The 19,684-nt window shown below is 53.7% G+C and overlaps 1 protein-coding gene across 3 annotated transcripts; it reads left to right on the top strand.

The window, feature by feature from the left end:
* Positions 1–584: 584 nt before the first annotated feature.
* On the top strand, positions 585–18,946 carry EXOC7 (exocyst complex component 7). Of its 3 annotated transcripts, XM_012662337.1 has the most exons (20): positions 585–739; positions 945–1,010; positions 2,145–2,329; positions 2,524–2,629; positions 5,122–5,344; positions 7,720–7,884; positions 10,829–10,921; positions 11,787–11,855; positions 12,838–12,983; positions 13,213–13,365; positions 13,688–13,786; positions 14,129–14,191; positions 14,523–14,589; positions 16,071–16,136; positions 16,398–16,518; positions 17,116–17,211; positions 17,966–18,029; positions 18,223–18,264; positions 18,371–18,504; positions 18,772–18,946. In XM_012662337.1, the coding sequence occupies exons 1-20, from the start codon at positions 680–682 to the stop codon at positions 18,872–18,874; spliced, it is 2,121 nt and encodes a 706-aa protein (XP_012517791.1). In that variant the 5' UTR covers positions 585–679; the 3' UTR covers positions 18,875–18,946. The 3 variants fall into 3 exon arrangements, with proteins under 3 accessions (XP_012517791.1, XP_012517789.1, XP_012517790.1); XM_012662335.1 differs by lacking the exon at positions 10,829–10,921; XM_012662336.1 differs by lacking the exons at positions 10,829–10,921; positions 11,787–11,855.
* The last annotated feature ends 738 nt before the right edge of the window (positions 18,947–19,684 follow it).

Raw genomic sequence — 19,684 nt, 5'->3', positions numbered from 1 at the left:
CAACGCTAGGTTTTGCAGGAGCTGGGTCTTGTAAGGGAATCCAGGCCATCCAGCCCTGCGGGGACCTTGATCCAGTGTCTCCCCACCCCCGCCCCTGGAGCTCTGGAGTAGGGACCCTGCCAGCCCTTCAAGCATTCTGGTCCGTTCAGTGAGCTTCTGCGTGATGCAGGCCGGAAGGGGGGAACGACCACACGAGCCCCTGATTCATCACATGGGCCCACATTAAGCATCTATTGTATCACCCACTTTGTGGGGAATGCGACGTTGGTGCCTACACCCAAAATGCAACCTGGGAAAATAAATTCATCGCCTTCCCCAGCGGCTTTTATCAAAAAGGTTAGTCTTCCAGTGAAAATGGCAAGTGAGCTGTAAGTGTCCTGCCAGCCCCAGGACATAAGGCCGATCAAGAACCTCCTCTGCTGAGGAAAGGAACCCGCACCTAAAAAAAAACATGCTCGCGGTCCGCCTCCCTCCCAGCCACACTCAAGATGGCCACCGACAGAGGCCGGTTCCTGAGCGCCACGCAGGCGCACTTCCGTATGCCACTCCCAACATGGCTCCCCCCCAACCGTGCACTCCGGGGCGGGGCGAAGAGCGGAAGTGGGTGTGACGGGGACCGAAGCCCAGTGGGCCTGCCGAGGAAACATACTGGGGAGTGGGAGCTATAGCGTTCGGAGCGATGATACCCCCACAGGAGGCATCCGCCCGGCGGCGGGAGATTGAGGACAAGCTGAAGCAGGTGGGGTTGGAGCTGGGGAGGCTGGGGAGGAGGTGAAGGAAAAGGGCCAAGAGCGAGGCCTGGGTAGCTACTCGTGGAGGAGGCAGGGGTGGGAGGGAGGACACCCTGCGAGGAGATGGGGTTGGGGCTAGGCCGTGGGGTCGGGACGCGGTAGGCTCCTTTAGCCTCCAGCTTCTGGCGATGTCCTCCTTTCCGCTACCCCCAGGAGGAAGAGACGCTGTCCTTCATCCGAGACAGCCTGGAGAAGAGCGACCAACTCACCAAGAACATGGTGAGTAACCCCTTAGCTGGGAGGGGTAGACAGGTCTCCACAACCTGGAGGAGAGCCATGCGACCTGGCGGTTCAGGTACCTAAGGCCTGGGGTTATGGCATAGTGGCAATGTGTGGGTTTCTCTAGCAACAGTATGGCATTCTCTTACCTAGACCCCTCCCCATGTTCTGCCCCCTCACTGAGGATGCTGCAGCCTCCGCGGCCTGGACTTTCTGCATTCTAAGTTCTCCGTTTTTCCTTCTCTCTTTCTGCAAACAGTGAGACTGACTAGGTGGGCGAGGTACTGGGCTTGTGTCATCTCAAGTGGTGGGTGACCACCCCCTACCGCAGGTTGACACTTTAAGATTACTGAGGACAGAAAAGACTCAGCCTTCACCCCAGAGGACTTTAGGGGTAGAAAGAGATCTGAAGTCAGACAGATCTGGGATCTAGTCTTTGCTCCGCTGCTTACTTGTGCAGCTCCTAATAGGTAACTCTGAATTTTAGCTAAGTCATCTGCTAAAATAGGGACAATGCCAACCTCCTAATGTGTCTTTGAGGGTCATATGGGCTATTGCATGTGAATGCATCTTGCACAGTGCCTGGTATACAATAGGTGTTCAATAAATGAGTTTCCTTCATTTCTAGGGGAGACTGCAAAAGCACAAATTAAATAAATACAAACTTGGATTTGTATTTAGTCATACAATAATAAAATCCTAGTCCTTATTTAATGAGATTCACCCTTAGGAGAAAGGGTTTTGAAGATACCAGCAATGCATTTGAAGCTACTCTATGAAACTACTTCCTTTTCAGTTTAGGAATGCTTTAGGTAAGAACAGAACCAAGATTTGGCTTCAAAGAGTGGAAGGGAAGCCATCCTTGGGTGATTATTTCAGGAGGAATTAATTTGATGCTTGGCTTGCCTTCAAATCAAATTTCAACCAATTTATCTTGGACTACCTACTATATGCCAGGCACATGGTAGGTGCTGTGGATACAGTGGTGAACAGGTGTACCCTGTTCCTTCTTACGTGGAGCTCACTGTCTAGAAAACCAAAGAAAAGCCAGGAAATGCCAAAGACCTGGTGGATGGGTAGGAGCAGTACTTTGACCACCCTGAGACCTGAGATTAAGCGGCTTCCCTCCCACAGGTGTCCATCCTGTCGTCCTTTGAGAGCCGCCTAATGAAGCTGGAGAACTCCATCATCCCTGTGCACAAGCAGACAGAGAATCTGCAGCGGCTGCAGGAGAATGTTGAGAAGACGCTATCCTGCCTGGACCATGTCATTAGCTACTACCATGTGGCCAGTGACACTGAGAAGATCATCAGGGAAGGGTGAGCCAAGCCCAGAGGGTTACATTCCTAATGCCTCCTGGACCAGCAGCCCTATGCCTTAGAAGCGGGGTAGAATACACTTGAGCGTGGAGTCCCCTGTATTAATTCTCTTCTTCCCCTTCTGGACACCATGCCCCTAGTCCCTCCTATGCATCCCCCATCCCACTAGCCTGATGTGCTCTTTTCCCTCCCAGCCCCACAGGCAGGCTGGAAGAGTACCTGGGAAGCATGGCCAAGATTCAGAAGGCTGTAGAGTATTTCCAGGACAATAGCCCAGACAGTCCAGAACTCAACAAAGTGGTAAGAGGCCAGCAGAGTAATGTGAGAGGTTTGGGGACATCAGTCTTATGGTCTTATGAGGGACACGGGACCAGCTTAAAGACATATACAGTAGGATAAACAGAAGGCTATAGTACAGTGTACATACTGTAGACATTAAGACCTCTGCCTCAGGAATTACAGATGCACATTTTTATTATATTTTTATAATCTAAATTAAAAATGAAATATAAACTTAATATTTGATTTTTATAAATGCATTTGTGATTTATTGTGGTAGAAAATACGTAATACTAAATTTACCATTTGAACTCTAAGTGAACAGTTCAGTGGCATAAAGTACATTCACATTGTTGAGCGACTATCACCATCATCCATCTCCAGAATTATTTTCATCTTCCCAAACTGAAACCCTGTCCCCATTAAACAGTAACTCCCCATTCCCCCTTCCCCAGCCCCTGGTAACCACCCTTCCACTTTTGGTCTCTGTGAATCTACACTAGGAACCTGCATCTGTGTGATTTTTGCATTATATCTTGTGTTTAAGTTTGGGGGTCATTAGATCATCAGAGCAAGATGGGGAGGGTGTGGAAGTGAGGTTCACACAAAGTGTTGAGGGAAAGAGCGGCTGCAGATGGGAAAGACATCTGAGAGGGTGAGGAGTGTTACGGGAGGGGTCAGCTTGGACCCTGTCATCTGGCACACCTCCCCTCTGGCTCCACAATTCTAGCCCTGAGGTGTGTGTTTTGCCCAGAAGAGGGAGTAGTCTGGGCAACAAAGATGGGAAACTGGCTCTTATCCCAACCAGAAAGCTTTTGCTTAGAGCAGACTTTCTAGCTGTTCTCCCATTATGATCTACATCAGAAATGAGGGTGTTTGTGTGGTGTACTGGGATCGACTGGTAACTGGCCAGTGGTCTCTTGCTATCCAAGACCCCACCTGGCTGCCTAGAGGACTGGCTGGATCAATACCTTGGCACACCAGTAACCCAGTGGGGCACACCAGACGAGCCAGTGTATTGTAGCTCATGGGTGGGGATCCTGTGTATCAGAGATTGGCATGTCAGGGGCTGAAAACTTTGGTTTTAAGGGTCACTGCCAAGTTATTTTATCACAGAGTGCAGACCTGTGTAATAGAACTTAGGCGTGGGATGGAGAAGGAGAACACAAAAGATATAAAACTGTGAGTTTACCCTAGAGTTCTGGCTTTCCATTTAAGCAGAAACACTTTGTCATCACTTCTGTTTTTAATATCATCATTGAGATAGAATTTACATATCATGAAATTTACCCACTTAAAGTATAAAATTCATTGGTTTTATTATATTCACAGAGTTGTGCAGCCATCACCAGAATCAATTTTAGAACATTTTGGCTGGGCACAGTAGCTTACCCCTGTAACCCTAGCACTTAGGGAGCCCAAGGCAGGAGGATCGCTTGAGGTCAGGAGTTTGAGACTAATCTGAGCAAGAAGACACCCCCACTCTAACAACAACAACAAAAAATAATTAGCTGGGTGTGGTGGCACAAGCCTGTAGTCCCAGCCACTTGGGAGGCTGAGGCAGGAGGATCGCTTGAGCCCAGGAGTTTGAGGTTGCTGTGAGCTAGGATGACGCCACTGCACTCTAACACAGGAGACAGAGCAAGATCCTGTCTCAAAAAAAAAAAATTTTTAGAACATTTTCATCCAAAAGAGAAACCCATACCCACTGACAGGCACTTTCTTTCCCTTCCTTCCCCCACTCCTGTATCCTCTGATAATCACTAATCTATTTCCTATATTTATAGATTTGCCTCTCCTGACTTTTCATACAAATGGTATCTTGTAATACAATGGTGTTTTGTGACTGGCTTCTTTCATTCAGCATAATGTTTTCAACAGTCATCCACGTTGTAGCCTGTACCAATACTTCATCCTTTTTATTGCCAAATATTCCATCGGATGAATATACCACATTTTGTTTATTCATTTGTCCCTTGATGGACACTCGGGTTGTTTCTACTTTTTGGCTATTGTGAATAATGCTTGCTTAGAGCAGACTTTTTATACACGTTTTTTGAGTAGACATATTCATTCTTTTCCATGTTCTGGGTACCTGTCCCTTATCAGATGTGCGATTTACAAATTTTTCTCATTCTGTGCATCATCTTCACTTCTTTGATGGTATCACTTGTGTCACAAAAGTTTTCAATTTGACATGGTCCAATTTATCTATATTTTTCTTTTGTAAACCTCTTACTAACAAGAAGACAAATTAGCAGTGCAGAAAGAAAATAATCAGCTGATATTCATTAAGCACCTACTTCTTGTGAAGCCCTGGGTTTTACCTGTGAACATAACTTTCGAGAGAACATGAGGTAAAGAAATCCTCAAGGCAGGCTTTCCGGTGTTTCTTCTCTGGGTTAAGGGATGTGAGGGTGGAGGAGGGCAGAGGCTTAGCGTCAGGAAGACAGAGCCAGGGCTAGCAGAACACTGAGGTGGCAGCCACCTGCTTCCCTTCCTCAACCCTGCAGAAGCTGCTGTTTGAGCGGGGGAAGGAGTCGCTGGAGTCTGAGTTCCGAAGCTTGATGACTCGACACAGTAAGGTTGTGTCCCCTGTGCTCATCCTGGATCTAATTGGTGGCGATGATGAGCTGGAGGTCCAGGAGGACGTGGCCCTGGAGCACCTGCCCGAGAGCGTGCTCCAGGACGTGATCCGCATCTCTCGCTGGCTGGTGGAATACGGCCGCAACCAAGGTGAGCCATGGCAGGCCTGCAGGAGTGGGAGTTTTTTCCCCTTTGTTCTTTAATCCATCTCTTTTATTTTTAATAAAAGGAAGTTTAGTAGAAAAAAATATAAGCAATAATTACAGCTTATATATCGAATTGTGAATCTAGCCAAATCCAGGCTTTTCTTTATCTACCTTATTTTTATGTTTCTTTACTTTTTTGTTTAATTATAAAATTTGCAAATAGTACAGAAAGGTGAAGGTGAAGAGGAAAAGTCCCGTCTGCTAACTTCCTGACGCCTACAATATCCTAACCCAAAGATGAGCACTGTTAAGGTTTATTTATGTACACTTCCAGAAAATCTTCATATAGTTGTGTGGGTGTGTGAGAGAGAGAGAGAGCGTGCGTAAATAAATACGTATGTAGGCCAGGCGCGGTGGCTCACGCCTGTAATCCTAGCACTGTGGGAGGCCAAGGTGGGTGGATCGGTCAAGGTCAGGAGTTCGAGACCAGCCTGAACAAGAGCGAGACCCGGTCTGTACCAAAAAATAGAAAGAAATGATCTGGACAACTAAAAATATATATATACAGAAAAAATTAGCTGGGCATGGTGGCACATGCCTGTAGTCCCAGCTACTCGGGAGGCTGAGGCAGGAGGATCGCTTGAGCCCAGGAGCCTGAGGTTGCTGTGAGCTAGGCTGACGCCACAGCACTCACTCTAGCCAGGGCAATAAAGCGAGACTCTGTCTCAAAATAAATAAATAAATAAATATGTATGTGTTTTCTCCTCACTCTCAAATAGGAGGGCACATACTAAACACTATCCTACAATTACTTATTTTTTTTTTAACTTCATGATATGCCTGTATCAGCACATGTACATTTGCTTTGTTCTTTTAAGTAGCCACATAGTAGTCCATGGAATGGTGGTACCATCATTTCTTTAGCCAATCCTGGGACTTTAAAAAAAAAAATGTTTGTTTGTTTTTTTAGAGGCAGAGTCTTGCTCTGTTGCCCAGGCTGGAGTGCCGTGGTGCAATCATAGGTCATTGCAAGCTCAAAATCCTGAGCTCAAGCGATCCTCCTGCCTCAGCCTTCCAAATAGCTGAGACTACAGGCATGTACTACCATGCCCACTAAGTTTTTAATTTTTTGTAGAGATGGGGTCTCACTCTTGCTCAGGCTGGTGTTGAACTCCTGACCTGAAGTGATCTTCCTGCCTCAGCCCCCCACCCAGAGTGTTAGGATTACAGGCATGAGCCCCTGCACCTGGCCTAGATTGCTTTTTTTTTTTTTGATACAGAGTCTTACTCTGTTGCCAAGGCTAGAATGCCATGGCATCAGCCTAGCTCATAGCAACCTCAAACTCCCGGGTTCAAGCAATCCTTCTGCCTCAGCCTCCCCAGTAGCTGGGACTACAGGCATGCACCACCTTGCCTGGCTAATTTTTTTTATATATTTTTAGTTGTCCAACTAATTTCTTTTTATTTTTAGTAGAGACGGGGTATCACTCTTGCTCAGGCTGATCTCAAACTCCTGAGCTCAAACGATCCTCCCGCTTCAGCCTCCCAGAGTGCTAGGATAGATTGCTTTTTTAAAGTAGGAAGATCTTAGGGATATATTCTCAAGAGTATAGTTGTCAGATGTAAGTGTCTGAACATACTTGTGACTTTCTTGCCGTTGCCAGCTCACCTCCAGGTAGATAAGGCCAATTGATAGACTCATTGACAGCCCCATGATTACTTGTTCTTCACTAATTTTATTTATTTTTGCTATTTGATAGGGCTATCACTGTCCTATAATTTTTTAAAATTTGTACTTCATTAATGGCTAGAGATATGATGTGCTTTTTTAATTCACTACATTTATTGTCTTCTTGCCTCCTATGAATTTCTCATATCCAGCCAGGCATGGTGGCTCACACCTGTAATCCCAGCACTTTGGGAGGTTTAGGTGGGAAGATTGCTTGAGTTCAGGAGTTTAAGAACCTGTCTCTACAAAGAAAAAATTTAAAAATTAGCTGGACCTAGTGGCACGTGCCTGTAGTCTTAGCCACTCAGGAGGCTAAGGCAGAAGGATCACTTGAGCCCAGGAGTTTGAAGCTGCAGTGAGCCATGATTGCACCACTGCACTCCAGCCTGAAAAAGAGAGTGAGACCTTCTGTCAAAAAAAAAAAAGTTAACAACTAATTATCAGTTCTGTTGGAGAATGTTTTTCTCTTTTAAGACTTTGCCTGATTTGGGACAGGACATGTGGGTAGCTACCACCCAGAGCAGACGCTAGAAAGAAGCGAACATGTAGACACTGTGGGCTCTGCTGCCGCCCTGTGGGCAAGGGGAAGCACTGGCAGGGCAGAGGCAGGGACGCAGCCCCCATACCTCTGTTGCTCCGTCTCTCCCCAGATTTCATGAACGTCTACTACCAGATTCGCTCCAGCCAGCTGGACCGCTCCATCAAGGGCCTGAAGGAGCATTTCCGGAAGAGCAGTTCTTCCTCTGGAGTCCCCTACTCCCCTGCAATCCCCAAGAGGAAAGACACACCCACCAAGAAGCCACCCAAGCGGCCAGGTGAGCCCCCATCCTGGCCCATCTATGCAACAGCCAGAGGGCTGACTGGGACCTACGTCACCTCTGTCCACGCTTGGGTTAGCAGCATCAGATCCCTCCAGAGCTTGTCTTCGTGGTAACCCTGTCTGTAGGTACACAGGACAGAAAGCAAGTGTCTACCCACCCAGCAAGGCCCCCATATAGCAAGGCTCTTCCTTCTAGCCAGCAGTCTAGGGGTTACATAATGTCTTGGAGTAAGGGAGCACAGATGTGCTCAGTTACCTGTCCTTAGGCAGGGTGACAGAGTCTACCAAGGCAGAGCCACTAGCTGGGCCCCCTTCCTCTCACTCCATTATCCTTCAGGAGGCCCGGCCTGCTGCTGCAGCCAAGACAGTGGGATGGGATAGGCGGTGGGCATGGCAGCCTTCCCCTTCCAGAAAGTCAGGACACCTTGAAGTGATGTGTAGCTAAGGGGTGGATGGGGAAGAGTTTGCACTTTCCCACTCACTCCAGAAAGTAAAGAAAGCCCAGACCATCCTCTCGGAAGAACTTAACCTGGCTTTTGGACTCCAGTGCAAAGCCAGTGCCTTGATGTAGAGAAGTCAAGGAAGGGGCATCGTGTTGGGAGAGGCCTGGGCTGCGGGTCATTGGTGTCCTGGGTGAACAGCTCACTGTTCTTTATCCCTGTCATCATGTCCCCTGTAGTCTCTGCTCCAGGTAAACAGTGTCTCTGTGTGTCAGCCACAGCTTGGCAAGCGTGGCTGTCTGTGGCTGCGGAGAGATGCTGCCCTCGGCTCAAGGAGAAGCTGGGACATTCTGGGGTGGGGACTGAGGTAGCACTGGGAGGGGAAGCCAGGGGCCGCCCTCTCCTAGCTGGCCCCCTGCCCAGCTGCTGCTGCAGGCACATGGCGCAGGGGGGGCCTGTAGGGCCCTCCTCTTGTGACAGAAGGCTTCGGGTAGAGCTTTCACCCTCTACTTCTCTAGTCCCAACCTGCCATTCCCCTTAGGGAACAAGGTGTCTGTTCACACAAAGCCTCCTCCTTAGGCCTTTGTTTAGGGTTTGGAGAAATGGCAGAGTGGGGGCTACCCTCGGGGCACAGTGAGAGGAGCATTAGGGAGGTGGGCACCTGTTGGCCCCTGCAGGAAGGGCGCTACCTGCTCCCTCCAGTGTGGATGTCCTGGCTGCCCCAACCCCCCGGAAAGCCTGCTGCAAACAGCGACTCTACTAACCCAGCCTGCTGGGCTGCAGCTGCCTGCACATGGCTGGTCGTCCCTGTGCCTTTGGGGTGCTGGGGAGCGGCTGTCTCTGGGAGGCTGCAAGGCTGCCTGGGCCTCGGCCGGTCTGTGCTTGCTTCCTCTCCTGCCTCATTCTCTGACAGGCCCACTGGAGGCCCCAGGACCCTATTTGCACTGCCCCAAGAGTGCTCGCTGGCCACGCAGGGACCTGGCCTTTCTGGGAGGAGGGATCTGATCCCGGGAGGCTCACAGTGGACCTAAGCCACCCTTGGTTCAGAGCACAAGACGGAAACTCTCCGTCTATGAGGGTCCCGTGGCTTCTGTGGGGTTTCGAGAGTTGTCAGGAGCTGGTGGGCTCAGGCCTGATGTCAGGGCCTGGGGAATCAGGCTCCTGGGACAGCAGTTCCCAGCTCTGAGGAGAGATGCAGGGAGGCCTCCTCCGCGATGAGACACCAGCCTCAGCATGGCTGGAGGTAATTGGATGCCTGACAGGTTTTGCGCCTGCCGGCTCAACAGCAGTGTGCTGGTTAGGCCCCTGTTGGGCCAGCGGCCCCGTCTGCTCCTGGCCGGTGTGGCACAGGAATGTGATGTGCTAGTTAGCGAGGCTGCTCACTGAACGGGCAGAACATGAGGAGGGCAGATGTGAGCTGGGCCCGCCAGACTTGGTTATTAGGAGATAATTGGTGTAGTACAGAGATGAGCCTCCCAGACCCTGTCCCCTTCCTCCCGCAGCCTTGTGGGAGCTGCCAGGACACAGCAGCCTCGGTTTGTTCAGATGTAGAGTCAGGGAGATGGACCAGAGTTAAGCCCATGGTGCGCGTCCCCTGCATCCGTCCATTCCAAAAGCCTTGTAAACAAGGCAGCTGCCCTGTCTACTTGAAATGCTGTTTTAGTTCCCCACATCTTCTGCCCCGAGGTGGCTCATTCCCACAGGGGTGGCTGACCCTGGAGGCTGTGGGCGCTGCAGTTTTGTATTTATTATTTTCACTGTGATACTAACTGTTATTTTTTTCCCCCATGCCAAGAGCATGTACCCTCTCCTTCTGCTCGCCCTCTGGCTCTCTGTGTGGTGGCTTCTGTTAACTCCTTGTTGGCTTTTGAATTTTTTCCAGTTGCTGTGGTGGTTGGGACTCTTTGGTGCATAGGGCCAGGCTGCCTCTGGTCGCCAAGTCTCCCGTCTTGGGCACAGCACTCCCGGGAAACTCAGTCCCGTTTCTCCACCTCCCAGGGTCTGCTTCCTCCTGACTGTTGTTGGCCTAAGCCCCAACACTGAGCACGCTCGGATAGCTCTGCCTGGAGCTTGGGGCTGGGTAGTGGGCCGCTGGCTTCAAAGTAGCCCAGGCTTTGCCAGCCTGGTCATGCCCTCTGGGTGTGAGAGCTTCATCACTAGCTCCTCCATCCCGAGCCCTCATCTCTTTGATTAAAGTACCACTCCGATATTTTTATTTTTGACTCCTGGTGGATCTTATTTCCATCACCCTCTGCACTTTCTAAAATGAACTCAAATCCAGACAGTGAGGATCAGTAGAGAATCCAGAGTTCCATCTGGAGCAGGACGTGTCTCCTTTCCTTCATCCTCATCCCCAGGGTCTTCCGTGGTCCCGGGCAAGGGCCTGCTCACTGTTGGGGGGCCGGGTGTGGGGCCTGGGGCAGGTGGAGGGCCGCTGCTGTTTTCTCTCACTCATTTCCTAGGTCTTCTTATCTCCTCTCTGTGTGGCTCTGGTGACAGGGACGATCCGTAAGGCTCAGAACCTTCTGAAACAGTATTCCCAGCATGGTCTAGATGGGAAAAAGGGGGGCTCTAACCTCATTCCTCTGGAAGGTAATCACCCTGTGTTCCCCTCCTGTTCCCTCCTCCTCCACTGTGTGTCGCTCACTTGGTAGGGCAGAGCCTCCCTTCAAGGGCCTCCGGGGAAACCCTTGGTGGGGCAGGGTGGGAACAGCAGGTCTCTGATGCCACTCAGGCTTCAGCTGGCACAGGGACAGGTTTTATGGCCCTCAGCCTGGTCCTATTTTGCTGACGGCAGCTCTGCCCTCCCTGGGGCTCCACTCTTCCCCTCTCTGTCTCTGTCCTTGTCTCCTGTGTGAAATCAGAGAAAGTCCTTTGTCTTGGGGCAGCCCTTTCACGCTCAGACCAGCAGTGGCAGGACCCAGCTGGCCAAGGCCTCCTGTCACTCCCCTCTTTAGAAAAGGGAGCGTATGCAGCAGGGGACAGGTAGCCTGGAGGCCACATCCCTCCCTACCTCCAATAGGAGGGACAGCCAGTTCAGCTGCCCTGGGGCACTGAAGAAGGCTATCCCCATTCACCCAGCAGTGACGTTTCTCTAACTGGGTCTCTCCCCAAATAAAGTGGGGGATCCCTCTGGGGCTAAACATCAGACACTCTGCAGCTGCCAAAGCTCTTCAGACCCTCCTTGGTCCTTCCTCACTTTCTCTTGGCCTCGGGCTTGGGAAACAAGCAGCCAAGGATGGTCTGAGCACCCACTGGAAGTCAGGCTTGAAACGGCTGTTCCCAAGGTGGTTTGAGGCAGAGGAGGGACTCAGAGCCCTCCCTGATGCCCCCTTCCCTACACCCACCTCACATCCCCCTCCTGGAGATGAAGGGCTTCTTCCTTATACCCTGAGGGGCAGCCCGCCTGGCCCCTGGATAAACGCTGCTTGTGTTTGTGCGGCTGACGTCTCGCCAGGTCACGAGCATGATTTCCGAGTTAAGCACCTGTCTGAGGCCCTGAACGACAAGCACGGGCCGCTGGCCGGTGAGTACCGCAGCCCAGCCCGCGGGCCGCCGCTGACACTGCCTTCACAGCAGGCCCCAGATGGCCTGCTCCTGCCTGGCCCCGCAGGCCCACTCTGCCCTGAGGGTGGGCCAGGCCTACTTGCCTCCCTCTCCGAGCTCTCTCTCTCAGGCATTAGGTCTCCTTGCCTCTCTCCAGATAGGAGTGCATGACTGGCTCTCGGGGCCTGGCCCAAGGGGAGAAGCCGCCGCTCAGAATGCAGGCAGAGAGGGAAGGCAGCTCCCTTGAGGGCAGGGAGCCCTGACGTCTGATTCCTGCAACAACTCTGACCCTCGGAGCCCGTCCCTTGGCACATAGGACCAGGCTGTTTTGTCCGCAGGTGCCCCTGCCCCGGCTTCCATTAATGGGATCTGGTCTCCTCCTGAGGCAGCTGCCAACCAAGGAGCCCTCCCTCTGCGGGCAGGGCTCACTTACCTTTTCAGAAGCCTCTTAGGCCATAGTCCACCACCCTCCTATACGTTCCAGAAGGCCCGACTGGCTGGTAACTGCCTTCATAGGCCCAGCATTTTCCCAGATAGATCACCACAGTGCCTGCCTCCTGGAGGCACTGCCACCTGCCCATCCCATGCTGCCCTCTTCCAGGAACAATTCAGAATCCTTAGTCCTGGGGTCAGACCTGCCTTATCCAGGAAATTGATCTAGGGATCTCCCTCTTTATCCTTTTATTCTTCTCCTGGCCATCTCTAGAATCTGATGCTCTGGGGACAAATATTGTCTGTGCAGAGCTGAAAATGAAGCCAAGACGAAGGCGGGATTCAGCTCCTGTTTTTCGTGCCGGGGCCTGCTGGAGTCCTTCCTCATGGCTTCCTGCCAGAGCAGTCGGCCTCTTCCCCATCTGCTGCGGGTCTGAGCTGCAGGCCAGGAGCTGGGGAGACCCACACCACCCAGCAGGGAGAGTGGCTGGCCCCAGACCAGCAGCTCAGGGACACTGCTGTCTCCCCAGGGAGAGATGACATGCTGGACGTGGAGACTGACGCCTACATCCACTGCGTCAGTGCCTTCGTCAAGCTGGCCCAGAGCGAGTACCAGCTGCTGGCTGACATCATCCCTGAGCACCATCAGAAGAAGACCTTTGACTCCCTGATACAGGTCCTGCCACACCCCGCCAGCGAGAGCTGTCACCAGAGTCTCGAAGCCCATGATTCCTAGCCACCACCCCTACCTGGTGGCCTGGGGACCTGCCGTGGCTGGATACTTACCACCTCCCTGTCGCCCCTCTTCCTGCCACAGCACGTTGGCTTCCCCCCACACCCCCTGGGGCACCCCTGGGGTGCCCTCACCATCCGGGTGCAGGCTCTCACCACTCTGCCCTTCCCAGGATGCGCTGGACGGGCTGATGCTCGAGGGGGAGAACATCGTGTCTGCTGCCCGGAAGGCCATCATCCGGCACGACTTCTCCACGGTGCTCACCGTCTTCCCCATACTGCGGCACCTCAAGCAGACCAAGCCCGAGTTTGACCAAGTGCTCCAGGTATGTAGGTGGGGCGGCCCTTGAGGACACAGGAAAGAGAAATTCTGCTGGCTAGCACTGCCACCCTCCACCACTCCTTGGGAGAGCCCATTCCTCGCCCCCACACCTCTGCTCCAAGGTCAAAGGGAAGCAGCTCCTGTAGGGCCCTGTGTGAATCAAGACACTCACAGGGTAATCGGAGAAGAGCTGGTGGCTCCCGTGTGCTGGAGAGTCCGTGCCCAGGGTGAGGGGCGGGGAAGCAGCTGGAAGGAGTGGGTTCCAGGCCCCGGCTGTCCTGGAGGGCCGGGCTCTGGCCACGGTGTGCAGTGGTGTGCTTCCTCAGGGCACGGCCGCCAGCACCAAGAACAAGCTGCCTGGCCTTATCACCTCTATGGAGACCATTGGAGCCAAAGCCCTGGAGGACTTTGCAGACAACATCAAGGTGCCTTCCTCCTTCCACTCCCAGCCCCTAGTGACCTGACCCCGGGGGACTCCTTCAGAGAGTTGGCCTCCCAGAGGGGCTGGTTAGCCCCGTAGGGAAGCCAGCTGCCGGCCGGCCTCCTGTCAATACCATGAGCCTCGCTTTCCTTCCCCTGGGGGCTCTGGGCCCTTGTGGCCGGAAGCCCCCTCTTTCTTGTGGTCCTGTTTTACTCAGCCTTTGTGCCTGAGGGGCATCCTAACACCTGTCTGCCAGGAGGTGGCGCCGTGAGCAGGCAGACTGGGGTGCGGGGGGGCTGTGGGGGCTGTTTCAGGGAAGCAAAGGCTGAAGCTGTTTTTTCCACAGAATGACCCAGACAAAGAATATAACATGCCCAAGGATGGCACTGTGCACGAGCTCACAAGCAACGTAGGTGCTGCCTGAGGACACCTGGGGAGGGGAGGCAGCAGGGGAGGGGCCTTGGAGCATGCGCAGCACCAGTGACAGGGACCCAGCCTGGCCCAGAGCGGCTCGCACCTGCACAAGTGGTCACTGATGGCGGGGTGGATGATGACGTGCTTAGCGTCTCCAGTAGACGGGGCCTTTCCTGGCAGACCAAAGCCCAGAGAGTGAAAGATGAAGTTTCCAGCCTCCCTTTTCCCTGAACCTGCGCTGGCTGGTCACAGAGCTCACTGTGGGAGGCCAGCAGACTGGTCCTGCCACTTGACCTTCTGCCTGCACCTGTGTTCTCCCCTCCCAGGCCATCCTCTTCCTGCAGCAGCTTCTGGACTTCCAGGAGACGGCAGGCGCCATGCTGGCCTCCCAAGGTACTTGGCACCTCCCAACTGGGCCCCCTGCCCAACTGCCCCCTTGCCTGGAGACGTGGGGTTAGGCCCCAGGATGCGCTGACCCCTCTGGGTGAGGGCAGGGTTCGGCAAGGAGGTCTCTCCGGTCTGTGGAGGGGTTTAGGTATGGCCTGCGAAGGGGCCAGGGCTGAGCATCGGGAGATGAGGCTTGTCTGTGCCTTTTGTGACTGGACACCAGACCTCTGGCCCCTCCCTTGGCCCTGTTGACCATCTTTGCTCTGGGAGTGGCAGTGGCTGGTTGGAAGGTACCCTGACCCCCACCCCGCTGGCCCTTCAGCGGGTGGCATCTCAGGGCCAGCTAGGTGTCTTCCTGCCAGCCACAGCCCTGGGACTGGTGCTTGGGAAGTCAGCATGTGAGGAGGAGGAGCTCCTTTTCAGTTCCTTCCTGGCTTTGAGGCCCTAGGCCCTCCGCTCTCTTCCCATTTTGGGGCAAGGGCCAAGGCACAGCCTCTGGCCTGTGGTTCTCCGGATCTCTACTTTCCGACGTGTTCCCTGGTCTCCGGAGGCTTCCACCTGGTGTGTCCTGCTGTCTGTGTTCTGGCTGTCGTGGGGAGAGGTCTGCTCGACTCAGGTTGACACGCTGTTTCTAACCTGTTTTTGCACTTTGCATCTTTCTCCCTCCTTTGTCTCCCTCTGTCCCCTCTGTGTGCATTGCCTTTCACTCCGTAGTTCTTGGGGACACATACAATATTCCTTTAGACCCCCGAGGTAAGCAGTGCGGCTCTGCAGCCCCATCTTCCCCCTCTGAAGCCCGGTGGGTGAGGTTCCCTGGGGACCGACTCACAGGACCTACTGGGGAGCAGGGTCAGAGAGGACATGAGTACTTCCCGGGTGCCCTCAACTCTCAGCTCCCTTCCTGGCCACTTTCTGTCTCTGAGCTTATCCAAGCAGCACCCTCTGGGGCCAGCACCCTGTGGGCCGTCCAGCCCCACCCCGTTCCTTCCCCTTCCCGCTGGGCCTCCCACTTTGCAGGCAGCAGCTCCCCTTTGTTCAGAGGGCCTGGTAGGGAGCTGTTGGAAGTGTAGGGAGAAGGTGGGTAGTCTGTGGGGAGCCCCCTCTAAGACTTGCTGTTGGCAAATGGGAAAAGTGGACTTATAGACACCACCCAGGGTGGGTTGGGTGCCAGGGGCAGGGGTCTGGCATCCCACTCTTGTCCTGCCAGCCTTCTTGCTGACATGGGCCAGCTCCTTAACCATGCCACCCATCATAGAGGGGTGGCTCTGGGTTCCAGAAAGAGTCCAGGATCAGTGCTCCCCGTGGCTGGAGGCAGCCCTGTAGCTCAGCAGGCACCCAGTTCTGCCTGAGCACCGCTGGGTCCTGTCTGCCTGAGGAAGCCCCGGGGCCTGTCCCAGCGTTTCCTCAGGCTGCTCCTTGGGCTGGGGGAAGAACCATTGAGGGTCTCAGCCACTGCCACTGCCATAACAGGACTTCTCTTCTCACAGAGACCAGTTCTTCAGCCACCAGCTACAGCTCCGAATTCAGCAAGCGACTGCTAAGCACCTATATCTGTGAGTGTCCCTGACGCCTGCTGCCCTGCCTCTTCTCATCCTTCTTTTTGTGTTCTCTGGCTATTCCTGGGTCCTTCCCCCGAGCCCCACCTGACCTTTGGAATTGCAACCTAACCCCTAGTTCAGGGACCCAGGGGAGTTGGGTTAAGGCCTCCTGAGGAAGGACCAGGGGTGATGAACAGGAGTCAGTCAGTGGGTCCTGGATTGGGTCATTTGAGTCAAACTGTCATGGTGGGTGTGGCCCCATCTTTCCCTGCACAGGTAAAGTCCTGGGCAACCTGCAGTTGAACTTGCTGAGCAAGTCCAAGGTGTATGAGGACCCAGCTCTGAGTGCCATCTTCCTGCACAACAACTACAACTACATCCTCAAGTCCCTGGAGAAGTAAGTGGCCTGCAGCTGCAGGTCTGCGACTCGCACCTCCCCTCAGCCATGCAGCTGTGCCAGCCCCTGTCCCCCTCCCCAGGCTGGCTGTGCCCTCTGTAGCCTCCTTCTCTTGTGGCCAGGTGGGGAGGTGTCGCTTCACTCTTCTCCACCCCAGGAGCCAGGCGGAGGGTGTACTGCCACCTTAGAGCTCCTAAAGATTGGGGTGGGTGGCAGCCTCTGATGTTGCTGCAGAGGACAGCAGCCTTTGGGCCCAGGGAGCAAATTCTTTTTTTTTCGAGACAGAATTTCATTCTGTCTCTGGCTAGAGTCCAGTGGCATCATCATAGCTCACTGTAACCTCAAATTCCTGGGCTCGAGTGATCCTCCTGCCTCAGCCTCCCAAGTAGCTGGGACTATAGGCACACACCACCACATCTGGCTAATATTTCTATTTGTAGTAAAGACAGGGTCTCACTCTTGCTCAGGCTGGTCTGGAACTCCTGAGCTCAAGCGATGCTCCTGCCTCGGCCTCCCAGAGTGCTAGGATTATAGGCGTGAGCCATCACGCCCGGCCCAAATTCTGTCCTTGTCTACTCTGTCCTCTACCCGGCCCAGGTCTGAGCTGATCCAGCTGGTGGCTGTGACCCAGAAGACTGCTGAGCGCTCCTACCGGGAACACATCGAGCAACAGATCCAGACCTACCAGCGCAGGTGAGAGGCTGGGCCTGCCCCGCCCTCACCCCACCCCTGTCCACACGACTCATGCTTCCTTCTCGGCACCTTAGGACACAGGCCCTCTGGAGCGGGGTCAGTAATGGGGAACTGCTGCCTTGTGGACCCCAATCTCCACTTGTTTTTTAATCAAATTCATGGGGTGGAGAGGAAAGCCCCCCTCCCCTCTACCGCCTGCTCCCTATGGAGCTGCTATGGCTAGCTGCTTTTGAGATGGTCTGCCAAGTGCCAAGACAAAGAACAGTTGAAGAGGGGACTGTCAAAGATGTGGGTAACGTTTAGCCCAGGAGAAGAGCAAGGTTGCAGAAGCCCTTGCACTTGGTGCGGCTCGCTCTCTGGTGGTCCGCTCCTCTAGTCCTCACTGCTGCTTCTCTCTGAGTGTGTCTCCCTCTCCCTTCCCATTTGTCGTCCCCCACTCACACCTTTCTTCCTCACCTGTTTCTCCATCCTAATGGTATCGATGTGAAGGGTAGTTGATAGTATTTGTTCAATTTATTGAACACTCAATGTTTCCTTATGTTTTCTAATTTCAAAAGTGAGCAGCTTAAACATTTTCTGTTCCCAGGGAAAAATATCTCAGTCGTTTTGCTTAGTCGTGACCCAGATCAATTCCTACCACCCCCCTAAGTAGGTCCAGAGATTTAATAAGCAAAACAAGCCAGCGCCAGGGAGGAAGCAGCCGCCCGGGGCTGTCCCTCCTCTGCCCTCACGCTTCTTTCCCCCTATCCGGCAGTTGGTTAAAGGTGACCGACTATATCACAGAGAAGAATCTACCTGTGTTCCAATCAGGAGTCAAGGTGGGCTGAGGCCTGGGCTGGGAAGGGGTGTCTCTGGGAAAAAATGCACAAGTGTCCCTCAGAAAGCAAAGGATGCATGTGGCCATCAGGGAAGCAGGAGAGAGGACAGGGCCAGTGGTGTTTGGGGAAGCAGAGGGGCGAGTGGTTTTGCTCTGAGAAAAGCTTTCTCTGCCATCTCTCCTGGCTCCCCCAGCTCCGGGACAAGGAGCGGCAGATGATCAAGGAGCGTTTTAAGGTAAGTCAGGTCCTCTCCCCTCTGCTGCTGCTGCTGCTGGTGAGGAGACACAGACCCAAAGCATTTGTCTCTGGGTCCCTTCCTTTTCCACCTTTTTGGTGGCCAGGGCTTCAATGATGGCCTTGAAGAATTATGCAAGATCCAGAAGGCCTGGGCTATTCCAGACACAGAGCAGAGGGACAAGATTCGCCAGGCTCAGAAAAACATTGTCAAGGAGACCTACGGGGCCTTTCTGCACAGGTGAGCCCGCCTCCTGCCCCTCCTGCCCGTGCTGCCCATTCCCTAGCTGGGCCTCTGTGCGCTCCTCTTCCTCAAGAACAAAAGGGAGAGGATGGTGGGTTTGGGCAGCAGATCTAGTGCCCTGGGCTTTGGGGTGGGGCCAGACAGGGACATCCCTCAGGGCCACCCCATGCCATTTCTGAGAGTCCATCAGGAGCGCTTTAGGCTGGGGGTGGTGCTGGGAAGGGGTCGGTCTTTCCCCTCCGCCTGACTACAGTGCCTGGTCAGGTTTGGCAATGTGTCCTTCACCAAGAACCCTGACAAATACATCAAGTACCAAGTGGAGCAGGTGGGCGACATGATCGATCGCCTTTTCGACACCTCTGCCTGAGCCTGCTCCCATCTGTGCCTGGCTCCACCAAACTAACCATGTCATTGGACAGATAAACCAGTGTTAAGTTGCCTCTGGGCCGGGTGAGTCTGAAGTCCTTTGGGACAGAGACCCGTCTTCACTGCCTCATCCAGGAGCCCTCTAGTCCTGGTGTCCACTTCTCCCCCGCAGCCCACATTTCCCTCCAAGCCAACACTATTTCAGAATGCTGGGGTCCCTTCATACCTTGGGTTTTGTGACCTTGGTGGCTTCTGAAACAGGAAAGGAGAGAAGGAAGACAGGCCTGTACCCACAGCTGCCTCCTGTGGACCAAGAACAGGCAGGCAGAACAACCCCGCCTCGGCCTGCTTCAGAGCTGGGGACAGAGAACTCCCCCTTCAGCCTAGAATGTGGGTAGGGCTTAGAGGAGCAGCCAGAGGACCTGGAGAAAGAGCAGTCAGTGTCGACCTGCTCTCTTAGATTTAGTGTAGAAAACATTCCCTGTCACCCACTGTCCTGAGGTCTGGGGACGTTCCATTTCCCAGGGGTCCCCTAGGTATCCAGGGGCAGAACTGCTTGCTTACTGTTCCCTCTGGGGTCCAGCACACTGCAAGAGGTGTTTGGAGAAGGTCTGACTCACCCTCCATGGCCTGCCTCTTAGGCCCCTGTCCCCCAGTGCCCAGCATCGATGCCCCCTGGCCAAGCAGCAGTGGTTACAGAGGGAGCAGCTAGGCTGCCTGCGTGGGGGCTGAGACTGGTGGGCAATGGTGAGAAGTTCAGGAGCAAAGTGGGGGTCAGGGGCATGAAGTAGGGCCCCATCTACTTGGGATG

This window comes from Propithecus coquereli, unplaced genomic scaffold, assembly GCF_000956105.1.
Source record: "Propithecus coquereli isolate 6110/MARCELLA unplaced genomic scaffold, Pcoq_1.0 Scaffold76, whole genome shotgun sequence".
Classification (NCBI taxonomy): Eukaryota; Metazoa; Chordata; class Mammalia; order Primates; family Indriidae; genus Propithecus; species Propithecus coquereli.
Note: the sequence above shows the minus strand (reverse complement) of the source record. Positions and strands in the feature narration are given on the sequence as shown.